Source organism: Macaca nemestrina, chromosome 12, assembly GCF_043159975.1.
Source record: "Macaca nemestrina isolate mMacNem1 chromosome 12, mMacNem.hap1, whole genome shotgun sequence".
Taxonomy (NCBI): Eukaryota; Metazoa; Chordata; class Mammalia; order Primates; family Cercopithecidae; genus Macaca; species Macaca nemestrina.
In genome coordinates, this window is record NC_092136.1 from 45,834,700 (window position 1) to 45,854,129 (window position 19,430).

A 19,430-nucleotide genomic window follows, 5' to 3' on the forward strand; every position below is an offset into this window, starting at 1 on the left:
CGTGTGTGGAACCCAGGTCTGCCTGATCCCAGAGCCCATGCTTATTCTTCTTATCTCACATCTCCTTCCCACAATAGAATGTCGCATCCTGAGCCTCTGCCTATGCCTAGATGAGGGGCTAGGGTTACAAATGGAATGTTTGCCTTTCCATGTCATAGTGAGTCTTTTTTTTCTCCTTTAATCAATTTCTTTACATGTAGAATAGTATAACAGTTAAGGGAGTAGACTCTCAAGTCAGCCTTCCAGCAAACAAACCCCAGCTTGCCACTTACTAGCTGTGTGACCTTGGGCAAGTTACTCAACTGCTCTCTGTTTCCTCATCTGTCAAATGACAATAATAATTATATATGCTCTCATAGAGCTTTAGGAAGATAAAATCAGTCAATACAGATGAAATATCTAAACCAGTACCTACTCTAAGTGTTTGCTGTACTTTATTAAATAAAAGCATGGTGGAAAGTCAGGGACAAAGGCGCTACAGTGTGAGGGGAAAGAATGAGAGGTTCTTTATCACAACCCACAGTTGGCCCCTGGCAGAGCACATCAAGTGGCATCAAGGTCTAAGTTCTCCATTCTTTTTAATGGAATGGATAAAATATATTCCTCATTCTATATGACTGTTATGAGAATAAAATGAGTTAAAACATGTAAGGCACTTAGAACAGTACCTTATCATTGTTTTTGTTATCAACATTAATAAACTGGTGGTTGTGAGGGTGCTTAAATATGCTCACCTCAAGCAACACAAAAAACTCAACAAACTAAAAATTAACCACAATTCCTGAGAGTAATTACAGCGTTCTATTTGGGTCCTCTGGATAAACTGAGGAAGAAAAGAATTAGGGAAAGACACTTCTAGAACAGTGCTACATATCTATTTTTTAAATCCTATAAAGAACTTCCAAATTAATAGAGTGCTCAAAGCACTGCTCAGTGGTAGATAATGAAATCAGAATAATGGTATGTTACAATCCTCTAGTCACACACACACACACATTCAGGTCAGCTCCCTCCTTGGTCTTTCTGTCTGTCCATCTACCCATCCTGTATTTACTAAATGCTGACCACATGCCATTCACCAAAATGACAGATGCTTAGGATACTCAAGTGAAAGACATGGTATCTCCTTCAAGAAGATGAGTAAACAGACAACCACAAGAGAGTGTGTTATGCTAAAGGCAGGCACAGGACACTTGGGGACACAAAAGATGACAGGCACCTCATTATGTCAACACCTTGAGGAAACAAGTGACCTGAATATTAAAGGTCACACTGCCCAGGAAGGGGCAAGCGGGAGGTCACTCCTAGCAGACTGGACAGTACTTTGTCTGTAAATAAGTACTTTGTACATTATCAAAGTACAAAGGCATGAGAATACATGGCCTCTTTGGCATACTGCAAGGTATCTGGTCTTGCTGGGGCATAGAGTTTGAGTGGCCAAGTGGTAGGAGAGGATGGTAATCAGATCTTGAAGGATCTTCTATTCTGTGCTCAAGAGTATGGAGAGGGAAATGGGAACGCAGTGAGAGTTTTATACAGGCATGACTGAAGAGAGAGACAGATGTGGAGGTTGTTGCCACCTTTGAAAGCCAATGAACAATGGCCAACACATAAAAGTGATAGCGTGTATGTGCCGCCCTGGGCGGGAAGCAGTGCATGCTTCCTGCTGATCTTGGCCCTGAGCTCTTGCTACTTTGCTTTAAATTCTAAGTGGCCTATGGACTTTTCTTCATTCCTTCTTGGTTCTGCAACATGTGTGTACCCTTAGGGCCGTGTAAAAATAGGCCCAGGGCCCAGGGAAGAGGCAACTCAGCTGCCCAAGGATCTCAGACACTCCCCAGGCATGTGGCCGGCTTTCTGGCAGCTGTTGGGAGGGCTCGAGGTCACTGGGTCTGGAAACCTGATCCCACTGCAGATGGCCTTCTCCTGGCCCAGGAGACTCTGGAGAGAATGTAGCCAGAGGTACCTGGCGCCAGGGCTCTTCGAGGCCAACTCAAGGAGCTGCCTTTCACAAGGGGCCACCTGCCCATTTCAGCTTTCATGTTCCCATCAGCAGGTCAACTCAGGCCCTTTCCAGAAATATTCCGTCTCCTCCCTTTTTGCTAACTCTCAGCTAAGCCTAACCGGTTCTGCTGTATCGGCAGATGAAAATTAAGGAGAACAAGGCTTGGTGAGGTGGAGACTATTTTTGATACCCCTTCTCTGTCACAGAGGTAAACACCATATCTCTGAAAATAGACTTGGGTTCGAGCTCCAACTCTGCCTCTGCCTAGGTAAATAATCTGGGACCAAGAGCAACCTTTTAAATCCTCAGTCCCCATGTACAACATATAGACAATAACTGCATCTTTATCATAGGGCTGTTCTGAGTGATTAAGTAGGCTCTCAGCACATAGTCTGGTACATAGTGAGTACTCAGTAAATGTTAGCTCATTAAAATCTCATGGCAACCCTGCGAGGTGTTGTTCTCTTCCACATTTCTCATAGAAGGAAGTCAAGTGCCAAGGCCAAGTGGATTATCCAGGGCTACTTATGATGGGACTGAGTGAGACTGACCACCCTGCTCTGTGACATGAGATCTCTCAGGGGTTTCCTTTGAGTCCAGTGCTATCATTCAGAGAGATTAGGTATACAGATGAATTCAAACCCCACTAAACAAGCCCTCACCCAAAAGCAGGGTTGGCTGTTCCCGAGGCATGTCTGCTTTTTTTTAACAAATACTTAAGTCCCTTGAAAAATCATCAAAAGAGCTAACATCTACTGAGGCCAGCAACTCTGTGGCCAGCAACGTGCCAGCACTTCATGTAGATTGTCCCATGGAAGCCTTAAAACAACCCTGTGGGGCAGGTACTGTTACTACCTCTGTTATAGGAACTGGTTCCCTTACAGCCTAAGGGACATGCCTGGGTTACAAGCAGTTGGCCTTCCCAGCCCTTGCTCTCAGCTGTGATGCCTTGCAGAGGTCAGAGGTAAGTGAGACCTAATCCGACTGTGTCTTTTCACAGAAAAGAGACTGAGGAGGACCAGAGAAAGGAGGGCTGGAGCCAGGAGCAGAGCAGAAACCTGATGCTGCCAAGTTCCTTCCTAGGCTCCATCCCACTGCATCTCCCCAGGTGCTGGCCTCCTGCAAAGGAGGTGGCCTTGTCCTGGGCTACCTATCCCTACTTATAGCAGCTTTTATCGCTCATATATGGGGTTCCATAGCTTTTATTTGGGAAAATGAGGGGTTCTGCTTATGGAATAGAAGTTAGAAAATCACTACCTGGCCCTTCTCTGTGCCTAAGTGTAGATTCCTACTGTCTTAGGAACTCCAGTGTGGGCATTTTCCATAGAGCTCCCTGAAAGGACAGGGCAAGAAGCAGAGCTGTGCCCTACGCAGCAGGGGCACCAAACCTGGGGTCTATGGAGCCCCAGGGCATACATGAGCTGGCCTCTGGGGTTCATGATCTGCTCAGGTTGTATGCAAAATTCTGGGGTAAGTGCAATCTGGGGAGGAGAGAGCTAGAAGATTTCTGAAGGGTTCTCAGATTTCCAAAGGGTTCCATGTCTCCCAAAACATGAATGGCCACTGAAAGAAATCTTCATTGTCATAGCAACTGCCATATACTGAGTGCTGATTATATGCCAGGAGAATAGGGATAATAAGATCACCAGCATCAAAGGGCTATTGGGAGGATGAACTAAGGGGACATGCTGTATTTGTAAAGCACTTAGAATGGTGCTTAGCACAAGGCAAACGCTGTAAGCTTTGGTTGTATTTTATCACTTTAATTATTATTATCCATTATTATCATTTTCATTGCCTCATTAGTCTTCATGAAAACTTTATGAGGTATGTATTATTATCAACCCCACTTCATACAAAAGGAAATAGGAGGCTTCAAAGAATTAAGTAATTAGCTCAAGGCTGCAGAATAGCAGAAAAGGAATTGGAAACCTGGCCTGGCTGGTCCCCAAGTTCAGGCAGGCCCTCAGTCTAGATGCACTGAGGGAAGAAGGCAGGAGGACTCCTTGAAGAGCCCAGAGCTCTGGGCTCAGGTGACCCCAGGCCCAAGATCAGCTAAAGGGGAAAGCAGGCCTGGGGCTTTTTTGCTGAAAAGGCAAGCAAGCCTCCCTAACTTTGCACTTCTCCTCATCAACAACAGAAAGGCAAGCTGCTTAAAATAATTATGACGAAAAAAGAAAACCACCCCCTGCCACTGGTTATTCCCAGGCTCCAAAGTGAGCCAATGCCCCCAATGTCTTGAGTATAGTGAGTTCAAATTGGGAAGCAGGTCCGCCCCAGCACCCGCTGGCTAACCTCCAAGCAATGTTTTTCCTTCCACACTAACACATAACTCTGCTGAACACACCACTTGAAAGCCAAAGAGATGCCCCTTGGTTGCCATGGCAATGTTAAATAGACAAAACATTTTAACCAGCTCTGACGCACACACACACACTTACTTAAGGGCCAAGGGGATGAATTTGGTGGGGGAGAGGGAATGGGGGTGGGAGTGTTGTTTCTAAAGCTCCATCTCCAAGAATTTGGCCCCAAAAGCATCTGGGTCAGACTGAAACAGGGCAAAGGGCTCCTTAAAAACAAGCCAAGGCTGGGCTTGCTCCAGGAAAGGGAAGCCACTGCTGTGCCTCTCTGCCTTTAGGTTACAGTCCTGGTGCCATTTGATGAAGGCCAAGAGGAGGGCGGCACTGAGGGTTACAAATGCTTATGGAAAAGCATCAGGCTTGCGTCCCGGAAACAGCATCTCAGTTTCTCACCCAAAAGGTGTGAGTGTTACACCAGCCCACAGCAGTCAGGAGGACTGAATGTGTCATGGGCTCATAAGCCTTAAAGAACTGTGTAGATGCACATTAGTGCTGCTATAAAAATATTAACAGCTGCTTCCAACTGGGTTGTGTTTCCGTTTCCCAAATTTCATGGCTGAACTTCTGTCCACAGGAATTGATGACCTTGAATTTTTTGCTTTAGAAAACTCTGTTCTGAGGTTTCTCCCCCAGATGTAGGAATCTGTGTGATAAAGCATACAGAAGGCTTATCCCAGGTCTGAAAAGACCTCTGTGCCTATGAGTCTGTTGTACTCTGGGCTCTTCCATGCCCCTCCTTTCACCCTAGGCACAGCAGGACGAGGAGTTGATGTTGCCGAGGGGCTAGAAGAGCCTCACCAGACACAGTTTGTGGCAATTTGGTACCATCAATGAATGATTGTTTGTAAAACCTTCCTCTGTGGGATCCATGATATCCTCAGGTAAACCCATTCTCCAGAAACGGGTTCCATGCCTGGCTGTCTCCACTTGAAATCCTCTTCCACCCATCGTCTCTTGTGGTGAACTCTCTGACCTTTCAAGACTAACCCTTTAGAAGCTATGTTGGAACCTTCCTTGTCCTGGGGGTAGAATAGGTCCCCACTGTGCCATGCACAGATGTCTGTGGGCGCAGCTGCAGTAGTCTATTGTTCTAATTGTTCTCTGGTCTCTTGCCCACTCATCTGAGTTCTTTGAGGGCAGGGATCACATCTTGGTCACCTGTGTATTCAGCTTGGCCTAGCCCAGCACCTGGCATTAGCAGGCACTCTGTGACTGCTTGCAGATTGACAGTCTAAAAGTACACAATGCCAAGCCCATTATGATTACGCACTGCTGCCCCTGGAATCCTCTAAGCCATATTCCACAAATGTCTGCTTTCACTTCCCTATCCTCTGGGAAGACCGCAGGAGTTAGGGCAGAGAACAGAGCAGCTGGACAGCCTAGTGGGTTAGGAAGAGTGAAGGGAGGGAGAAAAAGGTGCCCTCTTCCAGGGCTTGCTCCTCCTACAAAGCTCATGCTCCTAACCTACCCTTTAGCTGAGGATACGAACTGACCCACTGAAAACTGAAATAGCACCCACTCCATTCCTGCTCTGAAAAAAAACTGCTTTTGTCTCCATTATTAAAGGACCCTAAAGGTGCTCTATCTGTTTTCTTAGGGAGTGACCACATTAACTCTATGCTGACTTTCTTTTTTTCTGGCAGAGCCCGTTACCCTCCTAACAGGATACACTTCCCAAGTTCTCATCTCATTGTGTGTCATCTTCCTTCTGCCATGCTTTCTACATATCTCCTCCTTTGGTATCCTCCAAACAGGCAATATTTAGCAAACAACCAATGTTTATTATTGGCCACCCATATAAAGTCTAATTAGAAGGTTAACCACCTAGGAATCTAGAAATGGTGGCTCACACCCTATACCATATTCTCAAATTATACTTGAGCAAAATATGCTTGTGTGCACACAGGTGTCCTATTAGCCAGAAAATCACCCATGCCTGTCTATCAGAAGAACTTCCTGTGTGATTTAGTGAGTTCTGCTTTATGAACTTGTCATTGTTTCGTGATGTAGGGGCAAGAACAATGATCCTATTGTCCTTACCATCATCCTACTTATTTCCTACAGAATAGAATAACTGTAGCAGAGGTTCTTACATTTTCCTGGACTCACATCCTGTACGCTGAACTATTCTCTGCTAGGCTTACCACAAGACTGTGTCTGCCTCCCCACCCCTAAGCTGGAACTAATTATCACAGACAATTATAGGATTTTATATTCTTGTATTCTAAAAAAAAAAAACACACACACACACACAGTTCACACACACAAAAACAAAAACAAAACAATACAGCACTGGCATGGCTGAAAGAGTTATGGAGAAACTGCAACACTGCATTGGTGCTATGGTAGTATTTATAAGTAACTTATTTGCATATAAATTTGCAAAGAGGAATCTGAAGTGACAATATTACATGTTGAGCATCTCAAATCTAAAAATCTAAAATCTGAAATACTCCAAAACCCGAAGCTTTTTGAGCATGACATGAGGCTCAAGGAAAGTGCTCAGTGAAACACTTTGGATTTTCGGATTTGGGATGCTGTAAATACAATGCAAATATTCCAAAATCCAAAACATTTCTGGTCCCAAATATTTCAGATTAGGGCTACTCAATCTGTATAAGCTTGGAAGTAGACTCTAACAACAAGCAAAACCTCCAACAGAAGGTGCTTAGAATACAGGTGCACCAAATAGAACAAAAGGTTGACGATTTCCACACACCCGTTCTACATGCACATTATAATGGGCTGGGGCAATTGCATCAGTACCTATCCTGGAGGGAAATAATGCATCTGTTTCATATGAAGATAGGACTACATGTGTAGCATGCCTGCACTAAAATTAAGTCTTCTATCATCCAAATTTTCTCAATTATTAATACCCTAGACAGCTGCAGTAGCTGCAGCAAAAATAGCAGCCCAGTTTTTCCAAAAGTCAAAGTAGCCATGAGATGTCAGCCTGGGGACTTTCCTATGTAAGGAGTGGTTGGTCTTTGGATCAAAAAGAAAGAAAACCTTCAGTGGAACAACAACAACAAAAACTTTTTCAGAATATAAACTGGAAAATGACTCCCCTTCCATACATACACTGACATCTTTATTAAAAAAATGTTTTTGTGCACGAAAAACAAAGCCAGCTGAAAAGGCTGCCTATTTGCCCAAGTCATTGGGATAACAATTCAGAAAACTAAACAGTAAACCCAAGGAATGCCAATCATTTTGGTTTATTCTGATATGAGACCTATCAAACTGTGCATACTCAAAGGAGGTAGGATGGGGTTAGAGAAGCAAATTATGCCTTTTTTTTTTTTTTTTAGATTTCTGGAAGCGAATGTCCAGCAAAAAATAGTTGTCCTTAAGTTGCCACCTTCATGTTTTAAATAGGTTATTAGTGTTATCTTAACAGACACTGAAAACATACATTTTTTTTGTAAATATTCATGCTTGAAATGTGTTTTGAAGTGAAAAACTAAGTTGATGTTTTCTGAACTCAACAATAACCATAAATTTTAATTCAAAGATTATGTGCAGGACATGCAATAAGAAAAAGAACAGATTTTTAAAAGATTAGTTTTGGGGGTTATGTATAAAGCTATAATATCAGAGCTTAAATGCATCATGCCAGAGAGAATATCACTTGCAAAGGTTATGTTGAAAAACTTCAGATGTGACTGCACATTTCACATTTCCTGTCACAGTTCTGATTTCACATCATTCTAACCTTTAAAGGCAATCTGACCACATGCTCCAGTTTCTGATTAGTAAGATACCATCACCTCATCCATGCCTCAGCTCCACACACAAACACATATTGATGTGGGTCTTTGAGGAAGCAGAACGAGTCATAACATTTCAAGTACTAAACATGTATATGTTTGTACCAGTTCTGCATAATTTGTGTCTAAGAGCAAGGACAATATTTCACTTTAACTGTCTCACAATCTACATAAAAATCACAGCCATTTTTCAATAAATGCCAACAAATGTCAGAAAAGCAGAACACGGCTATTTGGAAATAGCTGTGAGTTTATTAATATAATCCCCTGGAGTAAAGCATCTGGTATGAATGTTTTCAAGATGGCCAATATCATTTAGAGGCAGGGCTTACTGACATAACTCAAACATTTGCTACCTATGCACCACTTACCATTTGGGATCTGTTCTTCGGACAGCCATTGATGTCTTCAATCTTTTCATTTGCTGAAAAAGGAAACACAAGTCAGAAAAATAAATCACCAGAGAGACACTTTCAGTAGTGATGTTCAGGACACTTGAGGCAACCAAGTCCTAAGGCCCATACCAGGGTTTGTCCAATCAGTGCAGGCATGTGAAATACTGAGACACATCTAGCAAGCTTCAGGACTTACTCATCGAGCTGCCGTCCTCCAGGGACAGCTGGGGCAAGGTCGTCATCTAAAACAGAGACAACTGCATCGATGACAATCTTGGAGTGATGGGGCATCGTGGAAATGCTTGGAGACTGGGAAAGAGAGTGAGCTGTGATTGTACTTTAGGCTCTTGGAAAGGCAAACACAACTGTCACAAAAGACAGAATAGTTCAGAGTGGATCAGTCCAGCTACAACTCAGCTCCCAGGGACAAAAGCCACAAATGAAAGCATCTCACTCCATCTTTGGCCAGACTAATATTGCTTTTGTTTGTCCTAATAACTATTCCCACAGCAGTGGCAAATGGGGAAAATGAGAAAGTGAGACTTTATCACTTTCTCACTATGTGACTTGACTAATGCCACACAGTAAGTCCAAATTACATCAAGGGACACACATGTGTGAAGTCGTATCACCCAGCTACTCAGAGAAGTGATAAAAAAAGGCTGCATGGCATTCACAGGAAATCAAGTACTAATACAAAGGAGGATTGGCCCAGCTTCCCAGGGTGAATGCAGTTCGTCATAAGTATGGAGGAGTCCCTGGCACGACACAGTCCAAGATATCTATGGAGAGACTGTGTTTGAGAATACAGCAGCACAAGAAGGTCAGTAAGCATAGTGGTTAGAGCACTGGCTTTGGAGGCAAAGATATGTTAGCGTGAATTCCAGCTGCAGAGTTTTTTAGTGTGTGACATCAGGCATGTCACTCAATCTCTTTGGGTCACAGTTGCCTCATCTGTAAAACACAGTTACTACTACCTGCTTCACCAGAGAAGCAATGAGAATTAGATGATGTCAGTAAAATGCTCAGCATGGTGCCCAACACGTAGTAAGTATTTTCTAAATGGTAGAATCATTAACCCAGTAATATGTATTATACTCAGGCCTCTGTTCTCACAGCACCCTGTACCTGTCTCTGTTTTGTTCTTAATCATCCAGTACATAACTCCTCCTTTTCTTGTTTCCCCCAACTATGCTGTGAGACCCTGGCAGACGTGTATAGTTTATGTTTCACATCTGTATCCTTAGAGCTTAATAACTGCTCACAAAATTGAATTCCCCAAATAAAATCATGTCATATTTTAATAAATATGATACCTAAAACTTCCATGAAGAGAAAAGCCACTGGAAACTGTCTAAAAAAGATAATAGAATAACAGTGGCCCAAGCCTCCAAGATTTTAGAAATCTGAACCATTATCTCAAATTGAATTTATTTTTTCTCTACTATTTCTATCTTGAGAGAAAAGTGAAAATTAAGAAGCAAGCGAGTGGCAGAAAATTGTTTAAAAATCTGATCACCATAAAACAGACTGGCTAGTGTATATTCAGTCTAATCTACACCTTTTTTTAGAACTTGCCAGAAGTAATAGATGTTAAGGTTTATGACCCACCTGGGAAAATCCCAGTCTTCAGAGATCTAATTGCATTTTCTCAACTCCTCTTAATATAAGAACACTAGGATAGGCATTGTAGAAAGCCTTGCTCCCAAAAGAGGTGCCATGAAAACCACAAACAAGGCGACCACTGAATGGAATCACTTATGGGTGTTTGTTCTTCTGTTTATTAGAAAATATAATGAGCCAGAATATATCACTAGCATGTAAACTTCATAAGAACAGAGATTGTTATGTGCTTCGTTTCCTACCATCACCTCAGAGCTTAGCACAGTGTCTGGCACACAGGAGCCACACAATAAATACTTGTTGAATGGAACTAAGAAATAAGTCTTTGAATATCTCAATGAATCAAGAAATCTTGATTCTTGAGCATTGAGATGAATCAAGAATAGCTGCCTATTTTCAGGCAGCTATCCTTCCACTTGTAATACAGATGTACATACTAAAGACCAAAAAAACCAAACACTTGACAAATGGCACTCTTTCATACATGGGAAATTATGGCAGGCATGAGCTCTGACCTTGGATTTTGACACTCAGCACTGGAAAGAATAAATATGCGGCTTTTGAGAATCAAGGCCAATCAAGGTGTCTTCCAACTGGATACTTGTGATGGCCAAAGTCATAAGTCATTGGATTCTGATCAATACTTACTTCAGCATTAGGCCATTAGTGCTCATTACAGTAAAGAATGGATAACTGTGATCCTAAGAAGTCATTTGGGACATTTTAAAGATTCTTTATATGCCACCTGAATAATGAAACCAAAGGGCTTGGTCTAATTTCTCTTCTAATTCCTTTTCATGGTCTGTCACCTAAACCCAGTCAGGTGCTCTTTGAATTTAAATATCATGGCTCTTACAAGCATAATACTTCCATTTTACAAAAGTCAAAATAAACTGATGGGGTAGAGCCTAATTACAACCACTGTAAAGAGTATATGGGAAGAGATGAATCAAATGACTAATCCAATCTCAAAATAAATAATTAATAAAACTACAAAATGAGTTTTGGGCCTCCTAGTTTCCAGTTTCATATACTTGAAACACTTCTCCTTTACTTAAATTCCCAGGAATTCCTATGGTTGTCATAAATAATTAGAGTGCTAATAGCAGCTCTGATTCTGCTGGTAAGAAGGAAGAGCTTGGTCTTCGAAGCTGAATTTATTAACTCAGGGCAAGGGGTCCTTGGCAGCATCCCAAAAGCAGATAATCAAAGAAACAAAGGCACTTATCCCCAAAGTCCTCATCTGTGATTAAAACTGGCATCTTTAAGTGCCAATAGTAATTTATTTATCCCAGCGTATTCAAGACTTTCTTTGCCCCACTAATGCAGTAACCTGCCTGCATGCAAGGTGACAAGTTAGTGACTGGAAAGCACTTTTAAAATAAGAACAGTGGCATCAAGCTTATTACTTTTCAAAAGACTTCATTAAAGGATTCAGAGCATTTCAGTATAGCTTGTGCATCAATGCACTTACCATCCCTGGCAGTTAACAATCCTGCCAACGGGAAGAGACAAAAACTGGCTCCCCAGAAAGGCAAATGACTTACCCAGGGTCACATAATGGTAGTAGAATATCAACAGAAAGAAGGGATAGTCCTACATGTTGTCTGAATTTCCTGGTTGTATGCAGAGGCAGCCCAAATGGTGGTGGAAAAGGAGCTGCTATCAGGTCTTCCCACTTCTAAGAAGAAATTCTCTCTCTCCCTTTGCTCCCCTTTTCTCCAATCCTCCTTTGTTCATCTTTTCCTTCCTCTCTCAACTCTTATCCATTTTTCTCCTACCCCTTCTCTCTCCCTCCCTGCTTCCCTTGCTCCAAACTCTTCTGGCATCCTCCCTGAGTGACAGCAACGTAAGCAAAGGAGGGAGGCCTGTCTCTCTCTTGATTCATGCTGTTTATCCTGGCCTCATAAACCTTCTTAATAATTCACAGAGATGCCACTGTGATGGGCTGGCAGGCAATTGTCAACTTGGGGAAGCTCATGACTCAAGAAGATAATCACACTAACAAGAGGCTGAACACACAGATCCAACCTTAGCCACCAAAGGAAGGCTCCTAAAGAGCAGTAGCAAAAGGCCCACTTTCTGCCTTACGGAAGATGATGGCGGAAAAGTCCCAAACAATCCCACTATCTAGGAGGCCCAGCTCCAAGGGTGTCTGGGATAGATGAAGACTTAAGAACAGGGCATGTAAAAAGCATTTAAGGCCAGGCTTGTGGCTCACACCTATACTCCCAGCACTTTGGGAGGCCGAGGCAGGCAGATCACTTGAGACCAGGAGTTCCAGACCAGCCTAGCCAATATGGCAAAACCCTATCTCTACTAAAAACACAAAAAGTAGCCGGGCATGGTGGTGCATGCCTGTAATCCCAACTACTTGGGAGGCTGAGGTGGGAGAATTGCTTGAACCCAGGAGGCGGAGGCCTCAGTGAGCCGAGATCATACCACTGCACTCCAGCCTGGGTGACAGAGTGAGACTGTCTCAAAATAAAACAAAACAAAAAACACTTAAGATTTTCCTTGAAGTTACGCATCTGATGTCCCTTCCCAGCCTGAAAAATCAACTCTTCAACCACCAGCCCTTGTTCTTAGGCTAAAGCCCAGAATTTGTTGCCTTATACCTGGTGGCCCTGCCCGACTTTGCCTTGCTGGCCCTCTGGCTCTCCTCTCTACACACTATTTTCTCTGCTGGGAATGCCCTCCCTGACTGCTTTGCCTGTCTCACTCTTAATAAAGTCTGAAGTCTTGGCTTATAGGCAAGCTCCTTGAGGAACCTTTCTGTGATTGCCACCTTCCCACCATCCCCACTCCGTCCTAGATCGGGTCTTAGCACCCGACCCATGATGGAGTGGGTCCTTAACCATGCCATCATCACTACACTCCTCCTGGGCCTAGAAAGGGGCTGTCCCTTAAAAGGCACAATCTTGCTGCCTGCAAATTTTGATGGGCCTTGATTTAGATATGTTTTCTTTTTAACTTTTCATTTTGATATAACTTCAAACTTACAGAAAAGTTACAGGAATAGTATAGAGAATTCTCATATACCTCATCCATTCTCCTTTCCTTTCTCCCTCTCCTACCCTCCCCCTCTTTATCTGTAAGGCACACATATCTTTCTTCTGAGTCATTTCAGAGTAAGCCACGTGGATCATGCACTTTGCTTCTTATGCTTAGTGTTTATTTCCAAAGAACTAGGATATTGTCTTCCATGGTACAGCTATAAATTCTGACAATTTAACATTGATTTAATTCCAACATTCCAGTTTTGCCAATTGACTAAAAAATGTCCTTTAGACCATGTTATTGCCCTGCACAGGATGCAGTTCAGGATTATATAGTGCTTTTAGTTGTCACATCTCTTTAGTCTCCTTCATCCTGGAACAGTTTCTCAGCCTTTGTCTTCCACAGCATTCACATTTTTGAACAATATGGCCCAGTTTTTTTTTTTTTTAATAGAATGTTCCACAATTTGGGTTTGTCTGAGATTCCTCATGATTAGTTTCAGGTTTTCCATCCCTGACTGGAATACGACGTAAGTGATGCTGTGTTCTTCTCAGGGTATGACCTCAGGAAGCACATGACGTCCATCTGTCTCTCACCAGTGATGTAATTTTCATCACCTAGTCATGATGTGACCTGGATACTCCAATTAGTACTTACTTTGTTTCCCCTTGCAGCTAATAAGCAATCAATAGAGAGATATTTTGAGACTATGCAAAAATCCTGCTCCTCCTCAAATTTTCCCTTCTAGATTTCAGCATCTGTTGATGATTCTTGCCTTAACTCCCATCTACCAGATGGTTGCAACTCCCTCTACCTTTATCAGTCAGCATTCTCCTGTAGAGTCCAGCCCTCTCTTCTCCTCCATTGATAGATCTATTTTTAAATGTATCTATTTATTATTATAGGCGTGTGGATTCCTATTTTATTTAGTGGCTATAATCCACTGTTGTCCTCAATTGATTTTGATGCTCACACTGTCCCCAGATTGGATTGTTCTTTGTAGCCCTACAGGGAAGAGACACTACCAAGGGGAGGACTTAATAAAAGAAGAGCTGCTGTGGTCTGAATGTTTGTGTCCTCCCAAAATTCTCTATTCAGGTTTAATCCCTAACGTAATGGTGTTTGGAGATGGGGCCTTTGGGAAATAATTAGGTCATGAGGGTAAAGATCTCATGAACAGGATTAGTTCCCTTATAAAACAGGCCCAAGAGAGCTTGATCATGCCTTCCTTCCATGTGAAAAGATGGCTGTCTGCGAATGAGGAAGTGGGCCCTCCCAAGACACAGAATCTGCCAGCACCTTGACCTTTGACTTCCAGCCTCCAGAATCATAAGAAATAAATGTCTTTTGTTTATATGCCACTCAGTCTAGTATTTTGTTATAGCAGCCTGAATCTCAGACAAGAGCTTTTGAAGGATTCCAACTCTCCACCATTAGAACTAGTGCCTGAAAAAGTAGTAAGCTGCCCATCACAGGAAGTAATTAATAGAGGTTGTTGACTACTTTTTACAGAAGCAATTCATTCATCAGATTGGGGCTTTTAAAGGCCCCTTCCAAACCTGACAGTTGAGAGCTGTGGCAGATCCCTAGAAAGTAGAACGGTGTGATATAGAATTCAGAGGAATGTTTAGGGGAGTACTAAATGCTGAGAAGGGGAGGCCAGGCGTGGTGGCTCACGCCTGCAATCCCAGCACTCTGGGAGGCCGAGACGGGTGGATCATGATGTCAGGAGATCGAGACCATCCTGGTTAACATGGTGAAACCCCGTCTCTACTAAAAATACAAAAAAATTAGCCGGGCATGGTGGCGGGCACCTGTAGTCCCAGCTACTCGGGAGGCTGAGGCAGGAGAACGGTGTGAACCAAAGAGGCAGAGCTTGCAGTGAGCCGAGATCACGCCACTGCACTCCAGCCTGGGCGGCTGAGCGAGACTCTGTCTCAAAAAAAAAAAAAAAAAAAGAAAGAATGAGTAGGAGCTTGCCAGTCAAAGAACAAGTGCAGCCACTAGAATTCTGTCCAGCATAAGATGAAAGTCACCAAGATTCCAATTCTGGGAAAATTTTTTGTAGATACATAGATATGGATCTCTCTCTCTACATATACATATATGTATATTAAATATGTGTACACATACAAATATATCTTTTTACATTTTCTTTTAATGGGTATGTATGGGGGAAAGCATGGACTTGAAAGGCAAAGTGTTCAAATGGCCAGTAGTTCAACATCCGAGTTAGAAGATGCTTCTCCCCATCTTTCACCAAGAGACCTGCGTTCATAAGACAATCTAAGAGTAAATGCTCTGAGCTGGCTGATAGACAACTGAGGAAAGAAGTCACACAGGAGATGCCTATGATTGCTGTCTTCTCAATCCTCCTTTTAGTCTGTTCTCTACATATAGAGCAGAGTTTCCAAGCCCCAGCACAACCAGTCTGGCGAGAGAGTCACATGCTGATATCCAGCCTTACTTGAGGAGTCTCTGGACAGAGCGATCCTGTGCTTGAGGGTTTAGGGAAGCAATTTAGTGGCCTCAGTTGTGGCCTGAACAAGTGGTGCTAACTTGGGTCTCTGGAACTGCAAACCAGTACCCTAGGCCTAAAGACGCCACTATCTAGGGAAGTTCATCTCATCTGAATAGATTCAGGGAAGCATCCTCCTGAACAACGATAAAACTGCTAACTTACATTTTCATAGCACTATGTTTAGAAAATGCACAACATACATACTCCCATTTGCCTCTTCTGAGCCCAAGGCAGACATGACTAATCTATCACAATATACTGACACAGATATTGAGACCTCATCATCCTTCTATACATACCTTTCTAGGTAGCTGCTGCCAAGTGCTATCCAGGAACATGTCATAGATTTCAAATATATGTCATATTTGATACCTAACTTGAATTTCATAAGATGGCTATAAGATCAGACAAGACAAGTATGGATATCTGCATTTTAAAGATGGAGAAACAGGCAGCAGAGCTGATCCCACAATCAGGAGGAATGGAGCTGGAATGAATGCAAGACCTCTCAGTATGATCCTTTTTATACTCCCTCTCCTGCTGCCTGTGCCAAAACCTGGGAAGGTTTCAGGTAGAAAAACTCTCCACAGCTGCAAAACTCAGTCAAAGTAGGCCCACATGCATAATGTGATTCTGCTGATGTGGGCTTCAAAACCCAGTTCAGGTGCAAGTTGTATTTCCATGAAGACCCTACCAAAAAAAAATGGCACCCCTTCCTCTGAGGTTCTTGGCCTTCCACACATTTGTTCTTTATTCTTAGCAAGGAGTACAGTGCTGGAACATGTTGGTGCTCAATAAGTGGTTACTAAAGTGAAAGAGGACAAAGCCCTGCACTAAGTTCAGCATCTCTGGAGTAAAAAGTGATATAATATAGTAGAACAAAGAACAGAAGCGTTAGAAGCAGACTAGCTGGGTTAGAATTCCCATGGAAACTAGTCAGGTGACTTTGGACTACTAAGCCTCACTGGGCCTCAATTTCTGCATCTGTAAAATGGAGAGAACACCACTTACTTCAAAAGGGTTTTGAGAAAATGAGAGAAATTTTTAAAGAGCTTTGGACAATAATGATGAAGAGTAGGAGGAAGAGGAAGAATTGGAAAAAGGAATGTGGCAGACAGACTTTACAGAGACCCCCAATGATGCCTGCACTTTGGTATTCATGCCCTTGTATCATCCCATCCCCTTTGAGTGTAGGGACCTGTGACTTGCTTCTAACCAACAGACTATGGCAAAGCTGATAAGATGCCATTCCCACAATTATGTTAGGTTAGGTAAGATTCTACCTTGTTAGCAGACTTGTTTCAGAAGCTTTCTCCCATGCTGGCATTGAGGAAGCAAGCAGATATTGGGAGGCCTATGTGGCAAGGAGCTGAGAGCAGCTTCTAGGAGGTGATGGTGGCCTCCAGCTGACAGCCACCAAGAAGCCAGGACCCACAGTCTTATAATTGCAAGAAAATTAGTTCTGCCGACAAACTGAGTGAACATAGAAGCAAACCCTTCCCCAGTCAAGCCTCCAGATGAGAATGCAACCCTGGGCAACAGCTTGGCTGAAGCCTTGCAGAGGCACCCAGCTAAGTTATGCCCAGAGTTCTGATGCACAAAAGCTGTGAGATATAAATACGTGTTGTTTTAAGTGGCTAAGTTTGCGATAATTTGTTATACAGCAACAGAAAACTAATACAGGGAGAGGAGGAAAAAGGAGAAGAGGAGAATCAATGGGGGTAGTCTTAAGAAATAAATAATAAGACAGCAGGGAAAACAAACTCCTTTCTCTTTGAATGGCAGCAGTAGTCCAAATGTTTCAGCTAAGGCCAACCTTCTGTATTTTCAGGTACATATTCCACCGATTTAAGCAGAGCTCCAACTATGAAAGACTACTTCTCACACTTGAAGGGTAAGCAACTTTTCAACAACAACACGCCAGAGAGGCTGGGCCCTGTCCTCTCCTTGCATCTTCTCCCTTAGTCAAGGCTACCAGCGACAATAATCAGGCTAATGCTGTCCAATTGACCTCCAAGCCTCCTCAATCTGCTGTGGGCTCTCAGGCAGGCCCACGGGGTGGTTGCCTTAAAGCCCAAGGCAGAGCTGTGGCCAGTATCCACCCACATGCCTTCACTGGAGGAACTCTCTCCTCCCAGCACATGGCCAAGGCATGAAAAATTCCACTGCTCAAGTTCCCGTCCCCTAGTATTAACCAGGACCATCTAACCCTCTCTGGAGTCTTAGCCTTTGATTTGTCAGACCCAAGTAGAGTTGGCAAGATTAAACCAGCCCCATGTTACTTTTTTTGGGGGAAATATTTCCAGAGTAATCCACAAAAGTACCATACAAAGGGGGAAATGAGAGAACCAGAAAGATAATGGGAGGCAAGAAGTGGGGCAGAACACCTCTTCCCCAAACCACCAGCATTTCCCTCTGGCCTTGGCCAGCCTTTCTTCTAAGAGAATCAAGATGATATTTCTGTGTATGTGACCTTAACAGGAAAAGCATAAAATCAATGCTGGTACTCACACAACCTGCGTCAAAACACGAATCAAATAAATTGTCAAGACGTGAGACAGAAAGCTGCCTTCTGAGAGATTTCAGTGTTCTGTTCCCCTCACCCCAGCCTTTTGGGATGGCTCCACTGTAACTCATTACCCACAAGGTAAAATCTGCTCTTACCCACAACCTGGATAATCTGGGCCAGGAGGACGCCATCTGTCACATCTTGCTGGAGATCCTTGATGAGACGCTTGTGGCCAGATTTGGCTAGATAATGATTGGCCCAGTCTGTGTAGATCTGCAAGAAAAGCAAATAGGCAACTTTAGGAAGCCAGTCGGATCCCCTCTCAGAATCTGAGACAGCTGCTCGGGCCGGCACAGTGGCCACTGTCCCTTTGGCGAGCTTTCAGGGCCAGCCAGCACCATTAAAATTCAGTGCATTGTGCTGATCACGCATTCAGCTAACCATAGCTGGGCCTTAGCCTATTGAGAGAACTGCCGTCAAGATTCAGGGAAAAACTAAAGAAAGCTTCAAAACATGCAGAGGCCTGAATGAGACAGGGGACACAGAACTAAACAGTCTGCTCCAGACGGCTTTGAGAGGCTGCAGCTTTGAGAGGCTGCGACTCTAGATGCAAGCAAAGTCTCCCCCACCCCTTCCCATCTTTTTCTCTTTATTGAGAAAACGTATGGGGAGGTTACCACCCAACAGGCATCTCTTAATGGGCCATTTCAGGGTAAGGAGGGCTATTGAGCTATTCTGAGTTCTCAGGAGCCTGGGTCCCTTGAAAAGAAGCCAAGTATGAAAACAGAGCCCCTTCAATTACTCTTGTGTGAGTGAAGTTATTTATGGCCTCACAATAATCTCAAATTTAATCGGTTTAATTTAAAAGCCAGGCATCATTTTCACTGTTGGGATTCTGTGAACAAAACCCAGCAAATTCCAACATATTTAAACACAACACTGTTGTGTGCAGCATTTTAGAAGGCAAAGACTGGCTGACCCATGGAATCAGGAGAGCAGACCCCCTTGGGGAACATATCTGACCTGCTCTTCCTGGTCACAGAATGGTCAGGACAGAAGAATATTTTCTTTCCAAACAGGCCAACAAGCACAAGAAAACTCTTGCCTGAAAATTTTCTCCCCAACCATCAAAGCCAAAAACAAACAAACCAAAAACCTTCTCACTGATTTTGAGTGCCAAGTTCCATGCATGGATTTGTGAGTTTGCAGAAGAGTGTATACATGAACACATAGGCCTTAGGGTA

At 43.3% G+C, this 19,430-nt stretch overlaps 1 protein-coding gene across 13 annotated transcripts in view; it reads right to left on the reverse strand.

Annotated features, from left to right (window-relative positions):
• The window catches only part of LOC105486999 (neuron navigator 2), a 767,789-nt gene that overhangs the window by 270,239 nt on the left and 478,120 nt on the right, over positions 1 to 19,430 (reverse strand). For all 13 annotated transcript variants that reach the window (XR_011610773.1, XM_011750255.2, XM_071074969.1 and 10 more), the window contains 2 exons: positions 18,342 to 18,459; positions 8,510 to 8,562 (listed from right to left, as the gene is read on the reverse strand). Coding sequence is in view for 12 of the 13 variants with exons in the window: in XM_011750255.2 (XP_011748557.1) it covers positions 8,510 to 8,562; positions 18,342 to 18,459 (171 nt within the window). In the remaining variant the exon portion in view is untranslated. The remainder of the gene's footprint in view (positions 1 to 8,509; positions 8,563 to 18,341; positions 18,460 to 19,430) is intronic.